The 20,828-nt window shown below is 41.8% G+C and overlaps 1 protein-coding gene across 2 annotated transcripts in view; it reads left to right on the top strand.

The window, feature by feature from the left end:
* Positions 1 to 20,828, top strand: part of SAFB2 (scaffold attachment factor B2) — a 32,761-nt gene that overhangs the window by 2,746 nt on the left and 9,187 nt on the right. For both annotated transcript variants that reach the window (XR_008425113.2, XM_053910971.2), the window contains exons 3-13: positions 2,770 to 2,834; positions 2,919 to 3,126; positions 4,719 to 4,777; positions 5,650 to 5,677; positions 6,586 to 7,096; positions 7,513 to 7,562; positions 8,091 to 8,191; positions 12,461 to 12,610; positions 12,700 to 12,812; positions 16,665 to 16,795; positions 18,083 to 18,174. Coding sequence is in view for 1 of the 2 variants with exons in the window: in XM_053910971.2 (XP_053766946.1) it covers positions 2,770 to 2,834; positions 2,919 to 3,126; positions 4,719 to 4,777; positions 5,650 to 5,677; positions 6,586 to 7,096; positions 7,513 to 7,562; positions 8,091 to 8,191; positions 12,461 to 12,610; positions 12,700 to 12,812; positions 16,665 to 16,795; positions 18,083 to 18,174 (1,508 nt within the window). In the remaining variant the exon portion in view is untranslated. The remainder of the gene's footprint in view (positions 1 to 2,769; positions 2,835 to 2,918; positions 3,127 to 4,718; positions 4,778 to 5,649; positions 5,678 to 6,585; positions 7,097 to 7,512; positions 7,563 to 8,090; positions 8,192 to 12,460; positions 12,611 to 12,699; positions 12,813 to 16,664; positions 16,796 to 18,082; positions 18,175 to 20,828) is intronic.

The following is a 20,828-nucleotide window of genomic DNA, read 5'->3' as shown; positions in this document are numbered from 1 at the left end:
ACGGTCTGAAAATCTGTTTTACGAAAGGACTTAAATTAGTTGAAAATACTTCATTGAAAGTTTTTAATGTAGATGCTCATTTAAAACTGGATATTCAAAGCTTACTAATCCAAATGTTCTTGGCTCCTAATAGGAATTTTTACATCATTAGACAAACTGAACTTTAGCTGGGTGCTTTGAAAACCTGTCTGAATGCCTGGATTAAAGCTTGTCAAGTCAATACTACATGGAGTTAGCATTTTATCCAGAAAACTTTGGTAATAGTCACTTTCATTGGTATAAAGAGAATATTTATAATACTACAGCCGTAGCTTTGGCTCCTTCCCCTTCTTCTTTCAAAGAAGTCACCAACACCCAGAGAAGTAGCTGGTGGCTGGAATCCAGGGACAGAGGATAGCGCCTGCAGGTTGTTGAGCTAAGCGTGGTTTTTTTTGGGGGGGGGGGGTATCTTGTCTCATAGTTAGTGATATGAAGTGTTAGAACCTCATGGTGTCCTGGTTGAAAGTAGGTTCTCAAGATTATGTAAAAGTGATCAAGAGGAATTCAATCATTTCTCAGAGTCCGGGTCATAGAGTGGGACTACTTCTGGAAATTCACGATTGACTGTTGCCTTTTAAAAACAAAGAGTAGCTAAACTTAGGGAAAAATTCTTCATTAAACTGAAGAAGGTTTCATTAAAGACCCCTTCCCGTACTCATCTAAGCAGGCAAGATTGTGGAATACTTGTGGATATGTTTTGAAAGATTACAATTTTGAATTAGGTTTTATGTGGGAAACTGATTTTCTAGTTTCTGTCCTGTTGCCTCCCAGTCTCTGTTTCAGCTTTTAGTCACCAGAGACCAGGCCTTTGGGAATGGGGTGCAGCCCAGTGTTTGTCATTCCCACTCTTATTTAGGGCACTTTTGGTTGAAGATTTAGGGTGTGTGTCTCTCCTGTTTACATCCTGTGTGGGCACTGTGGGCTACTACTTAGAGGCCTAGAAATTGGATGCAATTGCTAAACGTTTTTAGACAGTATATTTCAAAAGCATATGCTGGGTTTAGATATAAGGGGAAGTGGTACAGCTGAGTTTTTGAGTCCCAGCTTTGGAGTGGAACCAAATTCTTATGTATCAAATGTAGATAATAAAGCTGCTAGCGTTGTGGGGAGTATTAGACAATGAGACGTAGAGAGTACAGTATCTGACGTAGTAAGAGTACATTTCTCGAGTGATTACTGATACAGTGGTGAATGAGATACCTAAGGTATAGACATTGCAGTTTGAGCCTGTATCAAAGATTGAGGTTTCTTATGTTTAATTTTCTCACTTTAAAAAATATTAAAATACTACTTTACGATAATTTGGAAAATGTAAAAAGTACACACATAAAAATAAGGTGATCTCTAATACCACTTTTGATGATTGCTCGGTCATCTCCACCTGTATGCCTCTTCACACTTCCATGTATACAAATGTACAGGTGCTTTTTAGTAAAAGTAGGTCTCTGTGTTTTTGTTTCCTTTTTTTAACTTTATGGGAACTTTACCATATCATTTAATATTCTTTGAGACCTTTTTTTTAAGTTGTAAGACATTGTATGGTGTACCATGGGGTTTCACAGCCTTGGCACTATTGACTCTTTGGAGTGAACTATTAGTGGGAGGGTGAGCACCATCCTCAGTCACTCATTATCCACTAGACAGATGCCACTAGCATACCTCCCCGGGTGTGATGCCCCCAGCACGTCTCCAGATACTGCCAGATGACACTCCACTCTCCCCATTGACTCCCATTGCTGGTATCCCACATGTGGACAAAATGTGCTCTAATTTGTTTCAGATGTTTAGGCTGTGTACACTTTCTAGATGAAATAAATACCTGTGCTGTGAATTTCTTGTCAGACATTTTAATATGTGTCCTAAGGGGAGTACCTGGAATAAAGGTATTCCATGTATATTTTTGAGGCTTTTGATACGTGTGGAGCCTCTGCTTTCCCTCAACACCCCCTTGCCCCTGCCGCGGGAATGCCTAGCATTAACTATAAATAGTTCTTTTGCATTTATAAGACTCAGGATGACCATGTGCCTTATGGTAGCCTTTGCTTTGCAGAAAAATGTTCCTGAGCTGAAGACTGATGAAAAGCAGGTGACCTGCTTGAAATGGTGGAATATAGGGAAAACTACCAGTTAATAATCCAAGATGATATTGGAGGTCACAGTTCTTTGATTACTAGATGCATGTTAAAATTACTTTTGTAATTTTGAAAATTGTTATCCTTTGCTCACTCTTGGGATATTTGTTTTACTTTAGGGTGTTTTTTTTTGTTTTTGTTTTCAAGGTTTTTATTTATTTATTTTTAGAGAGAGGGGGAAGGAAGGAGAAAGAGAGTGAGAGAAACATTAACGCGTGGTTGCCTCTTGAGCGTCCCCCACTGGGGACCTGGCCCATAACCCAGGCATGTGCCCCAACTGGGAATCAAACCATTGACCCTTTGGTTCAACGGCCTGCACTCAATCCATTGAGCCACACCAACCAGCACTTTAGGGTGGTTTTGAAATCTTTTGAAGCTCTTAGGTATTTTGTTCAAAATCAAAATGCTTTGTTTGACAATATTACAGAAATCCTAGATATTCATGTCCCAACAGAGACAAAATTATATACAATTGAACAGGCTCTTCTAGTTTCCTTGTAACATGTTTTTTCCAAGATAGAAATCTATTGTTCTACATAAACTAATTATTAGGCCAGACTTGAGTGTTACCTGATTGAACAATTAATTCTGCTATTAGGACAGAAGACAGAGGAAGAAGGCACAGAAGACAACGGCCTGGAAGAGGATTCCAGAGATGGGCAGGTATGTGGTGTGACAGTGGAGACGATGGCAGGAGCTCTGAGTTTGGTCTACCTGGTCATTGACACTTCTCATTCCTCTTTATAGGAGGATGTGGAAGCAAGTTTGGAGAGCTTGCAGAACATTGACATGATGGACGTTAGTGTGTTAGAAGAAGCTGAAGTCGAGAACAGCAGTGCCCCTGACTTTGGGGAAGAAGGAACGGACAGCATCCTCGATTCTCTTTGTGATAGTAAAGAGTATGTGGCTGCACAGCTGAGAGAGCTCCCAGCTCAGCTCACAGAACATGCTGTAGGTAACGCCAAGACACATGGAATGTGCCAGGAGCCCCGAGGCTCCCAGTGTTTAATGTGCTGTTTATATAAACGAGATTGCACTCGGGGTTGATTAAATAGATAGCAGCAAAAACACCAGTCACCATAGCCACTTAATTTAGGATCTGAACCTTGGTAAATTGTGTCAGTTTAAATTCCACATAGGTCAGATGTTAATTAATGGATAACTTTTTTGTGGTACTGGAGAATACTTATAATTGGGTGGGAGATGTTTTCTAAGCATAAGTCATAAAAGGTTGGCACAGTTGGTAGAGAGTATTTTCTACCCTGGCTGGTGTGCTTAGTGGATTGAGTACTGGCCTGCTTACTGAAAGCTCACCGGTTCAATTCCCAGTCAGGGCACATGCCTAGGTTTCAGGTTTGGCCCCCTTTTGGGGAACTATGAGAGGCACCTGATCGATGTTTCTCTTCCTTTCTTTCTCCCTCCCTTCCTCTCTCTCTCTAAAAATAAATAAATAAACACTTTTTTTAAAAAAGATGTGAAATACAGTGAAGAAAAATATTTGTCATCCCAGAAGAACCTCTCCTGTTAAAGAGATCCACTATTAATGTTCTTGTGTGTAAGGTAGGACTTTAATTGTTACCAGTGTCATCTTTCCAAGTTCTTCCAGTATTTTGGCATAGAGCTGTCTGTGGTGGCCGTCTTAAAAATGATGGCCATTTTAATCTCACCAACTTGGCATGTCCAGCCATTCTAGTTTGGTTGTGTTATTTACTTAAGACATTACAGCTTTAAACTGAAAAAAAAAATTGCTCTGGTAGGACTGAACTTTAAACCTTCAAGGTCAAAAGTCATGAAGTCCAAACATCACCACACTTCAACCTGGGGTGGCATTAAGCAGCTGATTTTGCCCTCTCTGGGCATGGTCCTGCTGTGTCATGTTAATTATTTTCAGAGAATGTAATTGGTTTTAAACTTTCTGGTTAATGGAAGCATCCAGGTTCTCAGGTTCGAGCCTAGAAAGTGAAAAACAGTACCTGGAAAGGGATATTTTTGTATTTAATTAAAAACAGTAAAAAACCTTCAAATTTGGTAACCTTACTATAGTTTGGCCTGTTTGGTTTTTTATTTCATTATTTTTATTATTTTGGTATTGTAAATGATAAAAACACTCAAATTAAGTATTTGTTAAATAAGGCACTCCAGAAGAAAGTGCCAGTTACTGTTGTTTTAAATGTGTTGCTATCAAGTGAAATCAGAGGAGTGCCTGGTTTTGAGTTCTACTTTGGAAATTCTGTGGCAGAGCGGTGTATGCAGACCACCAGTATGTGGACACTGCCTAGATAGTGAATTCATTCCTTCATTGGAACAGTGCTGACAGAATGCCTAACACCTGCGAGCCTCTGTCAGCCATGCTGGTGTTAGCCAGTGCTGGAGCAAGTGGGGTCAAGGAGGAAAGTAATAAACCAAATCATCTAACATTTGACTTGCAAATGGAAGTAGGTCTATGAAGGAAATAGACATGTGAGCTGCCTGGAACATAGTGAGGCACAGGTTTTGGCATACAGAGCTCTGTCCCCACAAAGTGACCTTTCATCATCTCTCAGGTAGATGGGGAAGGCTTTGAAAGCACTTTGGACACTTCATCGTTGGACTTCAAAGTACCTTCGGTAAGTGACCATTGGTTTCTGTGTTGCTGGAGACTTTACGTGAGTGTTACTAACTTTCCATAGTAGGAAAGGATATGTGCATGTATGTAAAAATGATTTCCCTGAGCATTGATAGCCTGGTGCTGGGGATAAGAGGTTGAGAGCCAAACCTGTCAGTTTGGGGGCTTGCAGTCTAGTGAGGGCAGGGTTAATAACCAAAAAGAATGTAACTGGAAGAGAAGTTCAATGAGGGGGAAGTTCAGGTAGTTGGCCAACAAAAGCACCTAGGAGGCTTCCTGGAGGAAGTCCTAATCAAAATAAGGTGTGACATTGGGGTAGAGGGGATGTGGCTCACTGTAGGGGTGGAGTGGAGTACACAGGGTAAGGGCAGAGGGGCAGGGATGGGGCTGCAGACGCAGGTGGGCCTGACTACCAGAGTCTATGGGCTGGGAAGGGATTTAGCAGATGGTCTTACGTACAGTGGGAAGTCAGGGAGAGATTTTAAGTGGGGTGAAGAAATGGTTTGGTTAACCGGTTCCAGTTATAAATAATAGTTTATGTTGGGAGAAACACATTTGTTTTTTCCAGGTTAGTGTGATGTATAAAGCAGTTGGCCATCTGTGTGAGACCATTAAAACAACTTGGACTTGGGATGGGGTGGCCAGACTCTAAGGAGATTTGAACAAGCTAAATAGTACCACAACCTTTCTGCTTTTGCTGGGGAGAAACTGACAGAATGATTGTAGGTTGGAATACATTGTTTTGAGTGGAGAAAGTTCTTTGAAACAGGCATTTATTCATATTTGAGTGAAAGCTGTATCTGCTTGGGAAATGTATCTGGCCAGTTTTTAAGTGCCTGTGGTTTTTCTTTCCCTTTTTTTTTTTATAAATAGGATATTGAAGAACCACTGTTGGAGCCAGGTACTGATAAGAGAAACACAACAGTTATGGTTTGAAAGTTTTCTCACTATAATTTTTTCAAGCTGTCTATATATCATATGCTGTGTTATGGTCTTATAAATGATTTTAATGGTGGACAATCCAGATCGTACAAGGATCAGAGATTGGAAACCCATTCATATCACCAGATCTGTGGAATGGCCGTTACGGTTTCTAGAGGTCATATATATGTGGTGAGATGTAGTGATTTATGTTCATCTCTCTAACCACATAGAATGGCATTTACATAATTTCTCCTTGTGATTCTTCCATGTGTTTCTACACATGAAACAGATCTTGTGATATTTCTCTGCAGTCAATTTGACTAATTCAGTTAAGGCAGATAATGCGATTGTCAGGGCACTTATAACCTGAGAAGTGACTGGATTCCAGAAGAGGAAACAGAGTTTCTTCGTGAAAATTTCCAACATATTATTCCCCTTCTGAACTGCGTTTATCTCTCGCCATCTGAAGAGTTTCTGGTTTTCATTTTGGACTGTTCTGTTAAAAGAAATTCAAAGAAATTTGGAAATTGAGCTGTCATTGAATGGTGACTGCATTCGGTTCAGCACCTTGGACATTGGAAAAATAAGTCAGAAGACCCAGACTTGAACAAAACATGAAGAAGACTATCGAGAAGCAGCCAAGTGGTTGTAGGTGTTTAAATCTGTGGGGGCCTTTACCGTGTAGCGTAGCGGCTTACTCTAGCAGTCGGTTGGAGTGCAGGTAGTGTAACCAGTGTAACATGTGTACCCGCGGGTTTTCCAATCTCTGTGTAGCTAGCAGTTCTCTTCGTGTTAGTGTGGCAGCCGTGCCAGTTCCGCATTTGTGATTGCTTTATTTCCCTGGTAATTAAACCTTGTGCCATTCTATTCCTGTTAAATCCGTAGAAAATGAGAAAATACTCGACATTTTGGGGGAAACTTGTAAATCTGAGCCAGTAAAAGAAGAAGGTTCCGAGCTGGAGCAGCCATTTGCACAGGATACAAGTAGCGTGGGGCCAGACAGAAAGCTTGCGGAGGAAGAAGACCTTTTTGGCAGCGGCCATCCGGAGGAGGGTGATTTAGATTTGGCCAGCGAGTCAACAGCACAAGCTCAGTGGAGCAAGGCAGACACCCTGTTAGCGGTAGTGAAAAGGGAGCCCGTGGAGCAGACAGGCGGTGACGAGAGGACGGACTGTGAGCCTGTAGGGCTAGAGGAGCCAGTTGAGCAGAGTAGTAAAGCCTCAGAGCGCGCGGAAGCCTCTAGCGAGGAGGTCTCGGAAGCGCCCCCGGAAGCCTCAAGCCCAGACCTCAGAGATAGCAAAGAAGACGTGAAGAAGTTTGCTTTTGAAGCTTGTAATGAAGTCCCTCCGGCTCCTAAAGAGTCCTCAGCCAGTGAGGGCGCTGATCAGAAAATGAGGTTTGTTTTTTCTCAGTTTTAGACCAGACGCTATCTCCTTTTCATTGGTCGTTTAATGACACACATAAGCTGTTTTTTTTCTGCAATTGGCCAGCCAGACTGACGAAATTGTAATTTATTTCTAAAGAATGTTTGATTTCTCTTTGTATTTTTAATGGCTGATTTGATTTCTTTTTCCCAACCTACTATGGTTGTGCTTTTAATTGCTAAGTGTTCTCTTCAGTTAAATCGATTGACATAAGAATCTGACATTGTATTTTGGGGGGCAGATATCCAATATAAGCTTGCAAAGGCGTCTGTTAAAATTTTATTTCAGACTAATTTTCTGGTAGGTATTCAGTTTTAGCACATTTTACTTTTAATTTAGTTCTCTTTTGTTTTTCTCTTGTGTGATTAACATTAACTTTTATCTCTAGTTCTTTTAAGGAAGAAAAAGATATAAAGCCAGTCATTAAAGATGAAAAAGGTATGATTTAACTTACATGGTGGGGAGCCACCTGTGGATCCCTTAGCTTGGGAGGGCCTGAAAGTTGCCATGTTCTGGATCCATTAGTTTGTTTCATTGTGGATTGCTGGAATAAATCATATAATTGTATCTCGAGAGATGAGTTTTAAATGTTGGTGAGCTGTGTTTTATGTCTCTCGTGGTTGTCATTTATGGGATAGTAAAAATTCTGTTACACTGAATCCTATTACAATCCCATTCTCTATTGAATAATAAGTTATAGAAATCGGTATCTTGGTTGTGATCTTCATTGGAAGACATTTCAGTTTGTAACAGACCTAGATGTGGCTATTCCTCAAGTAAGAAAACTCTGTTTCTGCCATCCAGATTTTTCATCTTCTGTCCTTGGTGTTGACAGTAATTAAATTCTTGGATCAGAAGAGTTGAAATAGGATGTAGTTAGTGTTTGAGAGAGGGCCACATCTTAGGAGTGGTTGTGCTTCCTTTTATGCCTGAGGGCAAAGCATAATCTTCTCCTTCCTGCTCCAGGTCGAATCAGCGGCAGTTCTGGTAGGAATCTGTGGGTCAGTGGACTGTCCTCCACAACTCGAGCGACAGATTTGAAGAACCTTTTCAGCAAGTATGGGAAGGTATGCTCTCCCTTATGTCTTGCTGCGTCGCCTCAATTTGGCATGAAAAAATACACGAGTCTTTGCTGATTTGGTGGTCATTCATGGTTTAACAAAAGGCAAGAGTGGGGATCTTCAAGGGGGGAAAACCCACCTGGTTTTGGGTTGTGTGCCTTTTTTTTCTGGTTGAGAGTGGATAGCAGGCAGAACAGAGCATCATGGCGTAGAGGACTGTGTAGAAAACGTGGAAATAGCTGCAGTCTGAATATTCTTGTGGTTGTAACTTCTCTTCAAGAAGCTGCTATCTTTTGGTCTATGCAAAACTTAAAGCTGGCATGCTGACTTTTTTTTCTCCTTAACAGTAAGTGAAGTGTTGACTTTTGTATCTTACAGCATCTTCAGTATATAATTTGAGAATTGGGATGTGGTAATGGTTTAGAAATAAGTCACCCGATACACTGCTTATAGGGGCAGGAGGAAAATAATGCAGTTCAGAAGCTTTCCAAGGAACTTAAAGGACTTTTGAAAATGATTCTATTACTTTAGAATTAGGCGATAAAGCAGTCTTCTTAAAAGCCATAGGGACAGCCCTGGTCTCCTGTGCGCCAGTGGGAGGTGGCCCTCTGAGGGAGAGGTAGGGGTTGGTGCCTGGAGGTGTTAAGAAATTGCAGGGATTCCTGCAGGGACAGAGTTTCTGTGGCTATCTCATCCTGACCTGCTCTGGACATACCTTTGCCCAGATCCACGTCACCCAGTTGACTATTGGTGAATGCTTTAGTGACTTAAGCAGACAGAATCCGGAAGAAGCATTCAGAAGACCTTGGAAAACTATTAAGGAGTAATCTACCCATTTATTTTGTTGACCTCCTTTTGGACTCAGGCACTAATTATAAAGCCTAAGCAAACAGAAGAAAGTCGCTGTCATCATAGGTCTTACAGGCTGGTGGTAAAATCATTTACAAAATAAACACATATTCAATATAACACACGCAGTAAGTATGTTAAGGAGAATTACAGCATGCCGGTTGTGTATGGCAGGGAGATCTAATTTAGATTTGGGAGGTGGGTTCCTGAGGAAGATATTTAGGGCAAGGCCTGAGCGATTGGAGTTTAGCATGCTTGTAGAGTTCAGCTTCGATAAAGGAAGGCCCCACGGTGGGGCCGGGCTTTGTAATTTGGGTGAACTCATCAAAGGCTGCTGTGAAGAGCTTCAGGGCAGAGGGCAAGGGGAACAGGCTAGACAGGGATATGTGAGCTTCTCCTGGTCTGTGCCCTCATATGGGTTTAACTGTCATTGGAAGGGATCCCCTGCAAGGATAATTACTTTGATAGAAAGGTGAAACAACATAATTGACTCATCTCTCTGACCTTAAGGAGAGGTAAAAATGCGAAGCTTCATCTCCTCTGAGAACTGACACCTTTGTCATCAGCAGAGGCTTCTGTCACCTTTGGCCTTATATGGGGTGCTCCGGGGCTTTCTTCAGACAGAGCAGAACTCTTCCATCCCTGGGTTGTGGAGTGGGGAGGGAGCAGCAATGCAAAAGCAGGGTCTGCAGGGAACCAGAGATCATGGATCGTTCCCTGGACCTTGTCACAGTTGGGGGCACAGGTCGAAAAAGAAGAGATGACTTGTTCAGGTTGACCCACAATCAGAGGTGGTCAGAGCCAGAACCCATGGCTCCTATTTCTCAGGGGCCCTTTGCACTTTCAACAGGGCTGGCCCTACCCTTACTTCAGATGTCCTACAGAACGTTAACATTTAATGCAGACATTCTTGCAGCAGGGTTTAAATCTGCGCTCTGGCTCTATTTTCTCTTCTGGGTCTTCTTGAATCACTGGTTCCTCTTTATTTGCTGCCTTTTATGTTGGGTATTTTTATGATTTGTGGTTTATTACCTATGATTATATATAACTAGTATAACTATCTTCTAGTTCCTTGAGGTATAAAGTTAGGGTTTTTTATTTGAGATTTTTCTTGTTTCTTGATGTGGGCATCTGTTGCTATGAATGTCCCTCTTAGAATGGTTTTTGCTTCATCCCATTGGTTTTTATATATTAACTGTCCATTTTCATTTGTTTCAATGTATTTTGATTTCTCTTTTGATTTTTTTCTTTGTCCCTTTGATTGAGGTGCAACTTTTTTTTCAGGGGTTGCTTTTAGGAATTACAGTACATGTCTTCATTTACTGTAATCTATTTGCCAGTGATATTACACCAGCACCTTACAATAGCATACTGCCTTTGCCCCCCCAGCCTTTGTGATGTTATTATCATACGTTTTCTATTCAGTAAGCCACACATATTATTGGCTTGTTTTCGTGGGTTTTTTTTTTTTTTTTTTTTAACAATTACCTTTAAGGAGACTTACAAATTAAAAATGTGAGTTTTTAATTTCTTACATATTCACAATTTGGGGTGCTCTTTAGTCCTTTTTGTTTTTATCCAAGTTACCACTGGTATCGTTCTCCTCCTCCTCGAACATTTCTTGTAGGGCAGGGTTGCCGATGAGGAATTTGTGTGTCTGCAAGTCATCCTTTGGCCTTCATTTTGCAAGCTGTTTTCACTGGGTGTGGAATTCCAGTTGGTTGATTTTATTCCAGATAACAAAGCCGGCTCCACTGCCTCCTGCCTCACATTGTTTCCGACCAGTTAGCTGTGCTTCTCATCTTAGCACACATGGCTTTTCTTCCTCTGGCTGCCTTTAAGATTTTCTGTTTATCAGTGGTTTGGAGCACTTTGCTGACGATGTGTGTTGATTTTGTTTGCTAACTTTTTTTCCTGCATTCCGTGCCTTCGAAGATTCTATATATTGCTCTGATTTCTTTGGTGGTGGTGGTCTGTTTTCGGTTTTATTTTGAATAGCTTCTCTCACCATGTCTTCGAGTTCCTTAATCTTTTCTTCTGCAGTGTCTGTTGTCAATCCCATCTAATGTACTTTTCATCTCAGAAGCTTGATTTGGGTATTTTTGAATATCGTTCATGTGTCTACTTAACATGCTCAGTTGTTTCTCCACCTTCTTGAATATTTAGGATATAGCTAAAAATACTGCATAGTATCCATGACTACTAATTCTGTCATTGTGTCATTTGAGTCTGATTGTATTGGTTAGTTTGTTTTCTCCATTAGAACCAGCCTTTCTTGCTTCTTGGCTAACCCAGTTGTTTTTAATTGGACATCAGGCATTGTGACTTTTACCTTGTTGATAGCTAGTTATTCTTGCGTCCCTACACATTTCCTTGAGCTTTTGCTGGGGCACAGTTCAGTTACCGGCTTCTTCTGAGGCTTGCTGTTGAGCTTCGTCAATCAGGCCAGGGATGAAGGCTCTCTTCATCAGCTCTTGAAGCAACACCCTTCTGAGCAGTCAGCCTGGTGCCCATGAATTACAGGCTTTCCCACCCAGTCATTGGGTTTACTCCTGGTGAAGTGGGACTTTGCAGCACTGGGTGAGCCCAGGGATTGTTCCTTCTGCTTCTGCAGGCAGTCCTCTCCCTAGCCTTGACGCTTTTCTCATGCATGTGCGCTCTGCAGCTTTCTGCAGCCGCTTTTGCATGGCTCTCTCTGTGGTACTGTGATTGCTCACTGCTTTGATCTTCTCACTTCAGGGATACCAGCCCCTTGGTTCCTCATCCCTGCTCATGGCCTGGAACCTCTAGGCTGTAAGGCAGGACAACCTCCCGTCCGCCCCATGTGTTTCCGCTCTTGCAGGTGTCGCCGTCCTGTGCGTCCTAATGTCTGGGGTCTGAAAACTCTTGTTGCCTGAATTCCTCCTGTTTTTTTTGTTTGTTTGTTTTGTTTTTGTTTTTGTTAAAGTTGTTTCGGGTAGCAGGGTTAATGCTTTGGGATTAATGTTATTCCATTCTGGCTGGAAGCGGAAGTTTGCTTTACATCTGTGTTAGAGGTCGTCTTAGCTGTGGGCCACATAGATAGGGGTGCATTTCTGAGTAGATATTCCCTCAGCTCTGCATGGATACAGTGGAATTAGAGAAAATGGTCTGAGTGGGGTAGGCTTTTGATTAATTAACAAGTTGTGGTTAGTGACGTTTAACTGATTTTAGCTTTTCCTATTTGTTTTTTTGTCACTATGAGAGCTGATGTTGTATCAAAAGCAATTGTATTTTGATAGGTAAGGATTAGTCAGAACTGCTTTAATAACTATGAAGAACTGACAATTTTCTGTTCTTCATAGTAAAAACTAGTGGAAATGATTTTCATGATCTGTTAACTGCTAATAATTTTTGACATTGTGTGGTTATTTGTATGAAAAAATAAGAGTGCCCTTTCCCATGAAGGTTGTCGGGGCTAAAGTGGTGACCAACGCCCGCAGTCCTGGGGCTCGGTGCTATGGCTTTGTCACCATGTCAACGTCTGACGAGGCTACAAAGTGTATCAGCCATCTCCACAGAACTGAGCTTCATGGAAGAATGATCTCTGTAGAGAAGGTGAGATGGTCCTTGCCTGTTGTAACTCTTGAACTTCACGTGGAAGAAGACATGGCCTGTGAGCCATTTCTGTCTGCATTATGTTTTAGGCGAAAAACGAACCTGCTGGGAAAAAGCTGTCCGATAGAAAGGAGTGTGAAGTGAAGAAGGAAAAAGTATCTAGTGTTGACAGACATCATTCTGTGGAGATCAAAATTGAAAAGTAAAGTGATTATTTTTTAAGCTTTCTCTCGGGATGACGGCCAGGAGGAGGGTGGATGGTAGCCACAGGGTCACTCATGAAACAAGCATGTGTCCTTTGCGTAGACAGACAGCCTCACTAGCTTCTCATTTATATTGCAGGTGATTTTTGTGTCTTGCTGCCACTTCAATGTTCAGGTTTCAGTAGATATTCATTGGAATAACCTTATCGCTAAAAAGTAGATTCAGGTGATCCTCAATAAATATTTACATCCAAACTACCTAGTAGCCTGCTAAAAAAAAATAACACACAAAATGAATGAACAATATTTCTTTTTTATTCTTAACATCCTGGGCCCTTGCACAGCCTCTCACACCTTAGAGTCATTTCATGGTCCAGGTTGATTTTCATATGAATCTTGGTTTTCAACTCATCTTTGCAAAGACACATTGTTATTCAAAGGAATGTAGCCTGATTGGATATTGAAATGAACATCCTCAAGCGAGAAGTTTGTGCAGCACCTGACAGTTGTCAAGCATTGCTGTATTTCCCTCAAAAACTTAAAATATCCCAGAGTACCTGTGAGTTCACTGTGGTACCTTGGGGGGTACCTTGGCACATTAATTTGAGAACCAAAGCTCTGAAGTACTGTTTTTATAAAAGAGGTGATCTGTAGCTTTAATCAAGATGAAAGTAGGCCTGGCTGGTGTAGCTCAGTGGATTGAGTGCAGGCTGCAACCCAAAGGGTCACTAGTTCGATTCCCAGTCAGGGCACATGCCTGGGTTGCAGGCCAGGTCCCCAGTACGGGGCGTGTGAGAGGCAACCACACACTGATGTTTCTCTCCCTCTCTTTTTTCCTTCCCCTCTGTCTAAAAATAAATAAATGAAATCTTAAAAAAAAAAAAAAAAAGATGAAAGTAGGGACAGATCTTTCAGAGCTGGCATTGCTTATTTATACTTTTATCAAAATCATAGGCTTATCTTTTGGGAAAGGTAGACCTTGGTGATAATGCTTGATAAAGGTTTATTCTCAGAAGACTGTGTGTCTATTAAGTTTATATTGTCAACACAATTTATTTCTACTTCCAGGTCCACTCATACTCTAGAAATTGAACCCTTTTCTGAGACACCGTTAGTCTCACAGTAATTCCTTTGTATTTCATGTAAGAAAATTTATAGTTACATAAACATGGCCATGGCCATCAACACTCATACATTGGACTAAGTTTTTAATGATGCGATTGCCGGTCTTTATTGTTGCCAAATTGGAAATTGTAGGCCTGTGAGAAATGCTTCGTGTACTTAGAAGTGAAACCTGCGATTTTATTAGCAACTTTTCAGAAAGAGACATGTCTGGTAGCAGTGCTAGAAAAAGTTTGTATTGTTAGAATGTGGGGAGCTATTTAGAGTTCTTGCTTTTCTTAGTGTCTTGACATGCTTTTCATTTGTTGATTTTTCAAATCACAAAAGTGAGATATGTTTATGGAAAAAACGGATAATAATCAGCTAACATGTCAGTGGCTTCCCTTAGTCCCCGGAAGACTACTGTGAGGTCTATGTTCTGTGTAGATAGAAGAGAAAACAGGCTCAGAAAGGCGAGGTGCCAACCCAGGGTCACACAGCTCAGCTAGCAAGTGGCAAGGACAGGATTTAACCCCCAGTGCTAAGACACTGAACTTCATGAGCTTAAGATGCTTAAAACCAAACTGCCCTCAAGTGGTTTGCCTAGGAGGTTGAGCATTTTAAAATTTGTTTTTAACCTTATGTTTTTCCTTCAAATAGACATCTTTATTAACCTTTTGTTTCATTTTAAGAATTTCTGGGCTTAGTTGTCAGCCTAAGTGAAATAGAGAAGCTTGTCCATAAAGGTGGCTTGTCTCGGCTGGTTAGTGGCTTTTCTGTCATTGCTATCTAGAAAGCACACACCTGAAGTCAGGCATAATCCCACTGGGAACACTTTTCGGGGTACATCCTTCCAGCCTTTTTTCTGCTGTGCATGTGACTTTTTGCTTTTGTTTTTTAGAAACTACTTTTTAAAAAAAGAATTATGTATTTATTTTTAGGGGGGGGGGTGGGAAGGAGAAAAGGAGGAGAGAAACATCAGTGTGTGGTTGCCTCTCACATGGGCCCCACTAGGGATCTGGCCCTCAACCCAGGCATGTGCCCTGACTGGAAATCAGACTGGCGATCCTTTGGTTCACAGGCCCGCATTCTGTTCACTGAGCTACACCAGCCAGGGCTGGAAACTACTTTTTAACTTGGTGTTATCAATAAGTTCTTTGTGTCAAGGGGGTGCCAGATGAGTATAGAACAAGTAGGGAGGGGTCTCCTGTCATGACATTTTTCAGTCCTTCTTGGAAGAAGAGGGCACTGCTCCAGAATAGTGGAAGAGGTACATCAGAGATGATTCATGGTGGCTTTATTTGCAGTCATGTAGTCACTGGGTGGGATCCCGAGCCTGTCAGAAGGAAAATGGTAAATAACTGTGGACTATTGTGTAGCAGTTGAAAGGAACCAGATCTGTGTACATAGCCACACAATTAACCTTTGAAACATGAGGTGAAAAGTGCTAGCGAGCCACACATCGAGGACCGTCCCATTATGTCAGTTTCCAGAAATGTTATAAAAGATCCCTAAAGATCATCAGGGTTATGTGAAAGTGGCTGTGAAGGTTTGAGAAGTAGAGTGGAGTGATCAACAGTTATAGCACCAAGGGTGGTGGTTGTCTTGGGGATGAGACAAGTGTACCTGTGACATTCGCTGCATGCATAGTATTTTATTTATTTGTTTATTTATTTATTGAACAAGGGAAACGGGAGAAGAAAGAGGGAGAGAAACATCTATGTGTGAGAGAAACATTGACTGATTGCTTCTCACACACTCACAACAGGGGATGTGGCCTACAGCCCAGGCACGTGCCCTGACCAGGAATTGAACTTCAACCTTTTGGTTTTCAGGGTAATGCCCAGCCCACTGAGCCACATCAGTTAAGGCCGTTCTTGTTTTGTTTTGGTTTGGTTTTTTAAGGGAAACCAATATGTTAAAAAACATTTAAAATTGTTAATTTTGATACATGCCATCAATTATTATGGTATGTACTTACATTTTTAATTTTTTTTAATTAAAAGTTTTCTTAGAATGAATATTAATTTAAAAATGACAGTTCCATGCTGTGAAAGTTTAGGAGGGAGCTGGGGGAGAGGACAAGAAGTGCTAGTTAGAGAACCCGGCAGTACCTGGCTTTCCTGTCCTGGACCTTGGTGCACAGTGAGCATTTAATGACTAGAATTTAATTGCCTGAGATAAACAGCATTAGGAAATACGGAAGACAAATTCAAACGGCAATAATGATTTATTTCACTGCTTAGAATAAAACTGCCATTTTTTCTAGCATATGACACCATTTTTAATGCCTTAAAAGTATGCAGAAATGACCAGGTGCCGAGTGTTGGTGGGCGGGGTGCCTCACTGCTTCATGCTGTGGGAACTGTACTCATTTGGAGAAAAAACTTTTTCCCACAAAACTAAATGTTCCACATATGCAAAATGTTTCGAAATGAGACATTTAAAATAGTTTTTCACATTCTTCCATCATGTCTACTCGCATGCCTGTCATACATATGAGTGCATCTAGCATTTTGGGAAAACATCCTGTTGAACGTGCTGTTTTACCCTGCATATTTCGAGGTGTAGCAGATAACTTAAGTGGGAATATAGGGGCTTTGTCTGAAGAGGGGGTTATTACTGCAGTTTGCAAATAATTCTCCCCATCCACTTGCCAGGCTGGTTTGTTCTGTGTGGCACTCTCAGTGAGCAGACTGCTCCTGTTAGAGTCTCAGGCACTCAAGTTTAATAACTGTGCTTTTACATAGAACTGTAATTAAGAAGGAAGAGAAGGTTGAGAAAAAGGAGGGGAAAAAGCCTGAAGACATTAAAAAAGAAGAAAAAGATGAAGATGAGCTGAAGCCAGGAACCACAAATCGGTCCAGAGTCACCAAATCAGGTGAGTCTAAGTGTTCACGAGGAAGAGCCAGTCAAGGTGGGCTGGTGGGTGTCCTAGACCAAGTATTTACAGAGAGCTTTGTGGTTCCTTTGTTGAGCTTTGCTGCTTATAGGAAGCTATTCAAGCAACAGAGCCTCAGGTGATACCATGGCTAAAGGAGTTTCTACACACACGACAGAGGAAATCTGGGGGTATTTTGCTCAGTGATTTAAGTGTACTGGGTTTTTGTTTTTCCTGAGTCTTTAGCAGAAAACTGTGGGATTTTTCAGAGGGGAGGGTGTCCTAGTTCTTGTAACTAATTCGGTGCAGGTCTGCAGGTTTTTAATTCCATTTTTCCTACGTGTATGTTAAAGCCAGATTATAAACAAACAAAATCCCCAAAAACAGAAAAGGAAGACCTCACAACGGCTGTACCTTGTGAGGCAGTTGCACTTGGAGCTTGCCATCTCTGTTGTCATTTTATAAAAATTCCTTGCACTCTGCACCTTCAGATTTGCGTGAGACACCACAGAATGTTTTGTGGCAAAAAAGGCACATCCCCTTCCCCTTCCAAAAAAGAAAACCAGAAACAAAACCTGACCATCTGGAGCACTGGGATTTGGTGCAGTGCGTTACAAGTTAGATCGTAACCATTGGGGTAATTTGCCAGCAGTGTTGTGAGAAATGTGTCTTTTAGGTGTTCCTCAAATACTGCAAATTTCTCTAAATCAGTGATTGTTCTGCAGTTAGAGCCTGTTCAGCGCGTTGTGCAGAGGAAGAATCGGTGTGGAGTCTTCATTGCTGAAGACACTGAAGGGAAGCCCACTTGTGGGGGTGGGGAGGGGCTCCATCAGAGCCAGCAGTGTCTGATTCACTGCACAAGAGCCTGGGTTTTTCATGCATTCCAGAGTGTGTGGGAGCAGTAAAAAGTGAAATTGGTTATCCTGGAGCCACTAGGAATGAGTGGTGAGAGGGGTAAAGGAAACCTGCAGGTGGGATGTGTTTGTACACATGTTGCAGAACACACTTCACTCGGATTTAAGTTGTAAGATGCGAGCAAGTCAGAGCTACTCGATTCCATGTGAGCCAAGACCTGTCTGGGTCTGGCAGCTGTTTCTCGCTCAGTATGGCCATATTGGTAGTGCTGCTTTTATGTCATCCTGAAGACGGGGAGGAGGCACAGAGGCTCCAAGCGTTAGCATCAGTCACTTGATGGAGTGGCGAAAGCCCCCAGCTGGCTTACGTGCTGCTTGCTGGAAATGAGGTTGTCAGCATGTTTTCACAGATTGCTGTGTTTTTTTCTTGAAGGGAGCAGAGGAATGGAACGGACGGTTATAATGGATAAGTCAAAGGGAGAGCCTGTCATTAGTGTGAAAACCACAAGCAGGTCAAAAGAAAGAGTAAGTATTGCTTCTGCCACCTCAAATCCAGCCATTTTTGACCACTTTGGTTTGTATTGTGAAAACATTGTTTGGCCTTTAAAAATTTTAAGAGTTCAGCCCTGGCCAGGTTGCAAAGGTGGATTCAATCCCTGGTCAGGGCACACACAAGAATTAACTAATGAATGCACAAGTAAGTGGAACAACAAATTGATGTTTTTCTCTCTCTCCTTTCTCTCTCTCTCTAAAATCAGTAAATCTTAAAAAATGAAGAGTTCTTTGAAGTCCTCAGGAGGCATACTGTTATCTTGTTAGATTATATGTACAGACATGAAATTAGGTTTTAGAATTTACTTCAGATCAGTACTTTCCCATGTTTGCTTTCCAGAAATGTGGTCACCCTTCTCTGATTCTTTGCCAGGCTATACCATCTTTTAGGAGAACTGATTCCCAGTGCTAGCTCATCGCGGAGCAGGAAGGGCAAGACCCAGGCTTTGTCAGAAGGCAGCTTCAACTCCTTGGTTAATTTAATAGCAGTTTATTAATTTCCTTTAGTTGATTTGCTAGTCTTCTATTAAATAAACCAAAAAGAAAAGTGGAGTCCACCCTAAAACTGACTGTCATGTCATCAGAGGACAAGCTACATTGCTGTTAACTTGTGCACACAGCTGGAGAAGCTAGGGGCTTCTTCTGCTCTTTCCACTCTGGGAATCCCAGATGAAGGTTCTAGTTAATACAGTAATGAGAGGAGTGCTTTTTCAGTGAATACAATTTTTTTTTAGTAAAGATTTTTTTAATTTAATTTTAGAGAGGGAGGAAGGGAGGAAGAAAGGGAGAGAAACATTAATGTGTAAGAGATACATTGATCGGTTGCCTCTCTCACACCCACCCTGCAACCCAGGAGTGTGCCCTGACTGGGAATTGAACTGGTGACCTTTCCCTTCACAGGCCGGCACTCAATCCACTAAGCCACACCAGCCAGGGCTACATTTTTATGATTCATTTAAGAACACTTTGTGTTGTTGAGACTTAAAGTTTAAATTAACATTTGGATTCTATAAAGAGCAATTGCTAATGCCATTTTCTTCCTATGGCTAAATGAAAATCAAAACTACAGAGAAATGTAGAGAAGAATACAAAACCCATAAGCTTACCACCCAGATAACTGAGTTTTTTTAAAAAAAAAAGTAATGTACATGTGATTAGGACATTGAGATAGTACAGGAAGGCACAACACAAGCAAAACAGAAGCCTCTTTGTTTCCGTATGGGCTGCTTACACTTCCTAATGGTATAACACGCAGCACACACATGTATGCTCTGAAACACCACTGCTAATGGAGTTTCTATAACTTGCCCTTGAATACCTTTTGTATGTAATATGTCTTGTAGAGCTTTATATACTGAAATACACAGTTCTACTTTCTAATTTTAAAACATTTTTAATTTTGAAATAATTATAAATTCACAGGAAGTTATAAAAGATAGGACAGAGGCCTTATGTGTCTATCACCCAGGTTCCCCAGTGGATTTATTTCCTGTAACTGTATCACAATATCAAAGCCAGGAAGGTGATGCTGACTTTGGTGTACAGTGTGTGTGTGCTCAGTGCTAGGACATTTAGTCACTTGTGTAGATGGGCACATGCCCTGTTGAAAACTGCTGTAGTGCACCCTTCCTGTGCCTGCCTCTTGGCAGACTTGTAACCACTAACCAGTGGAGTCGCTAGGTCCAAAGGTGCATGTGTGTTGTTCATTGTGGTAGACGTTACCGCATGCCCTTCAGAAAGTTACGGAGAATGCTGACATTGATGGGGTTCGGAGCTTGTGCTGGGCTGCCAATAAGTGGTGGGACCAAGTTGTTAACCCAGGAGTCCAATCTGGGAACTGCGGTGCCATGCTGGCCTTTGTACTAGATCGGAACCTCACTCGGGAACTTAGGGTGGGTGCTGTCCTTCCTCACTCCAGCTTGCAGTGTGTGTGATCACATTTCAAACTCTGCCCATCTCATAGGCAAAGAATGTCCTGTGATGTTTTGGGTTGCAGATCTGTTCTCTCTGTATGTCCTTCTCCACCCCCACTTTTTTTTAGTAGAATATTTGGTCCTGACCTTTGCCCATCTTTCAGGTTGCTTTGTTTTTCATTGATTTCCACCTCCACCCTCACCCCCACATGTGAGTTAATTAAGAAATTAAGCTAGCAGCTTTTTAAAAATGTGGTCGCCCAAGCCCTGGCTGGTGTGGCTCAGTAGATTGAGCCCCGGCCTGCGAACCAAGGGGTTGCTGGTTCGATTCCCAGTCAGGGCACATGCCTGGGTTGCAGGCCAGGTCCACAGTAGGTACATGTGAGAGGCAACCACACATTGATATTTCTCTCCTTCTCCCTCCCTTCCCCTCTATCCAAAAATAAATAAATAAATAGATTTTTTTAAAAAATGTGGTCTCCCAGATTCCTTTCCTGGAGAGCAAGGTCGTGGTTCTATAGGAAGCCCTGAGTCCTGGGCTGTATGAAAGCTTCCCGGGAGACTGATTCATGGCCACTGTGAGTGTTCCAGCCTCTGAGAGCCTCAGAGATAGGAGTTGGCTGTCAGTGTTTCTTACCTTATCCTAGAAATAGAACAGCAGGGAGGTCGCTCATTAATCCTTTCTACTTTATTGGGAGTGCACTTTACACTACA

The sequence above is a fragment of the Desmodus rotundus genome, chromosome 9 (assembly GCF_022682495.2).
Source record: "Desmodus rotundus isolate HL8 chromosome 9, HLdesRot8A.1, whole genome shotgun sequence".
NCBI classification, from domain to species: domain Eukaryota; kingdom Metazoa; phylum Chordata; class Mammalia; order Chiroptera; family Phyllostomidae; genus Desmodus; species Desmodus rotundus.
Note: the sequence above shows the minus strand (reverse complement) of the source record. Positions and strands in the feature narration are given on the sequence as shown.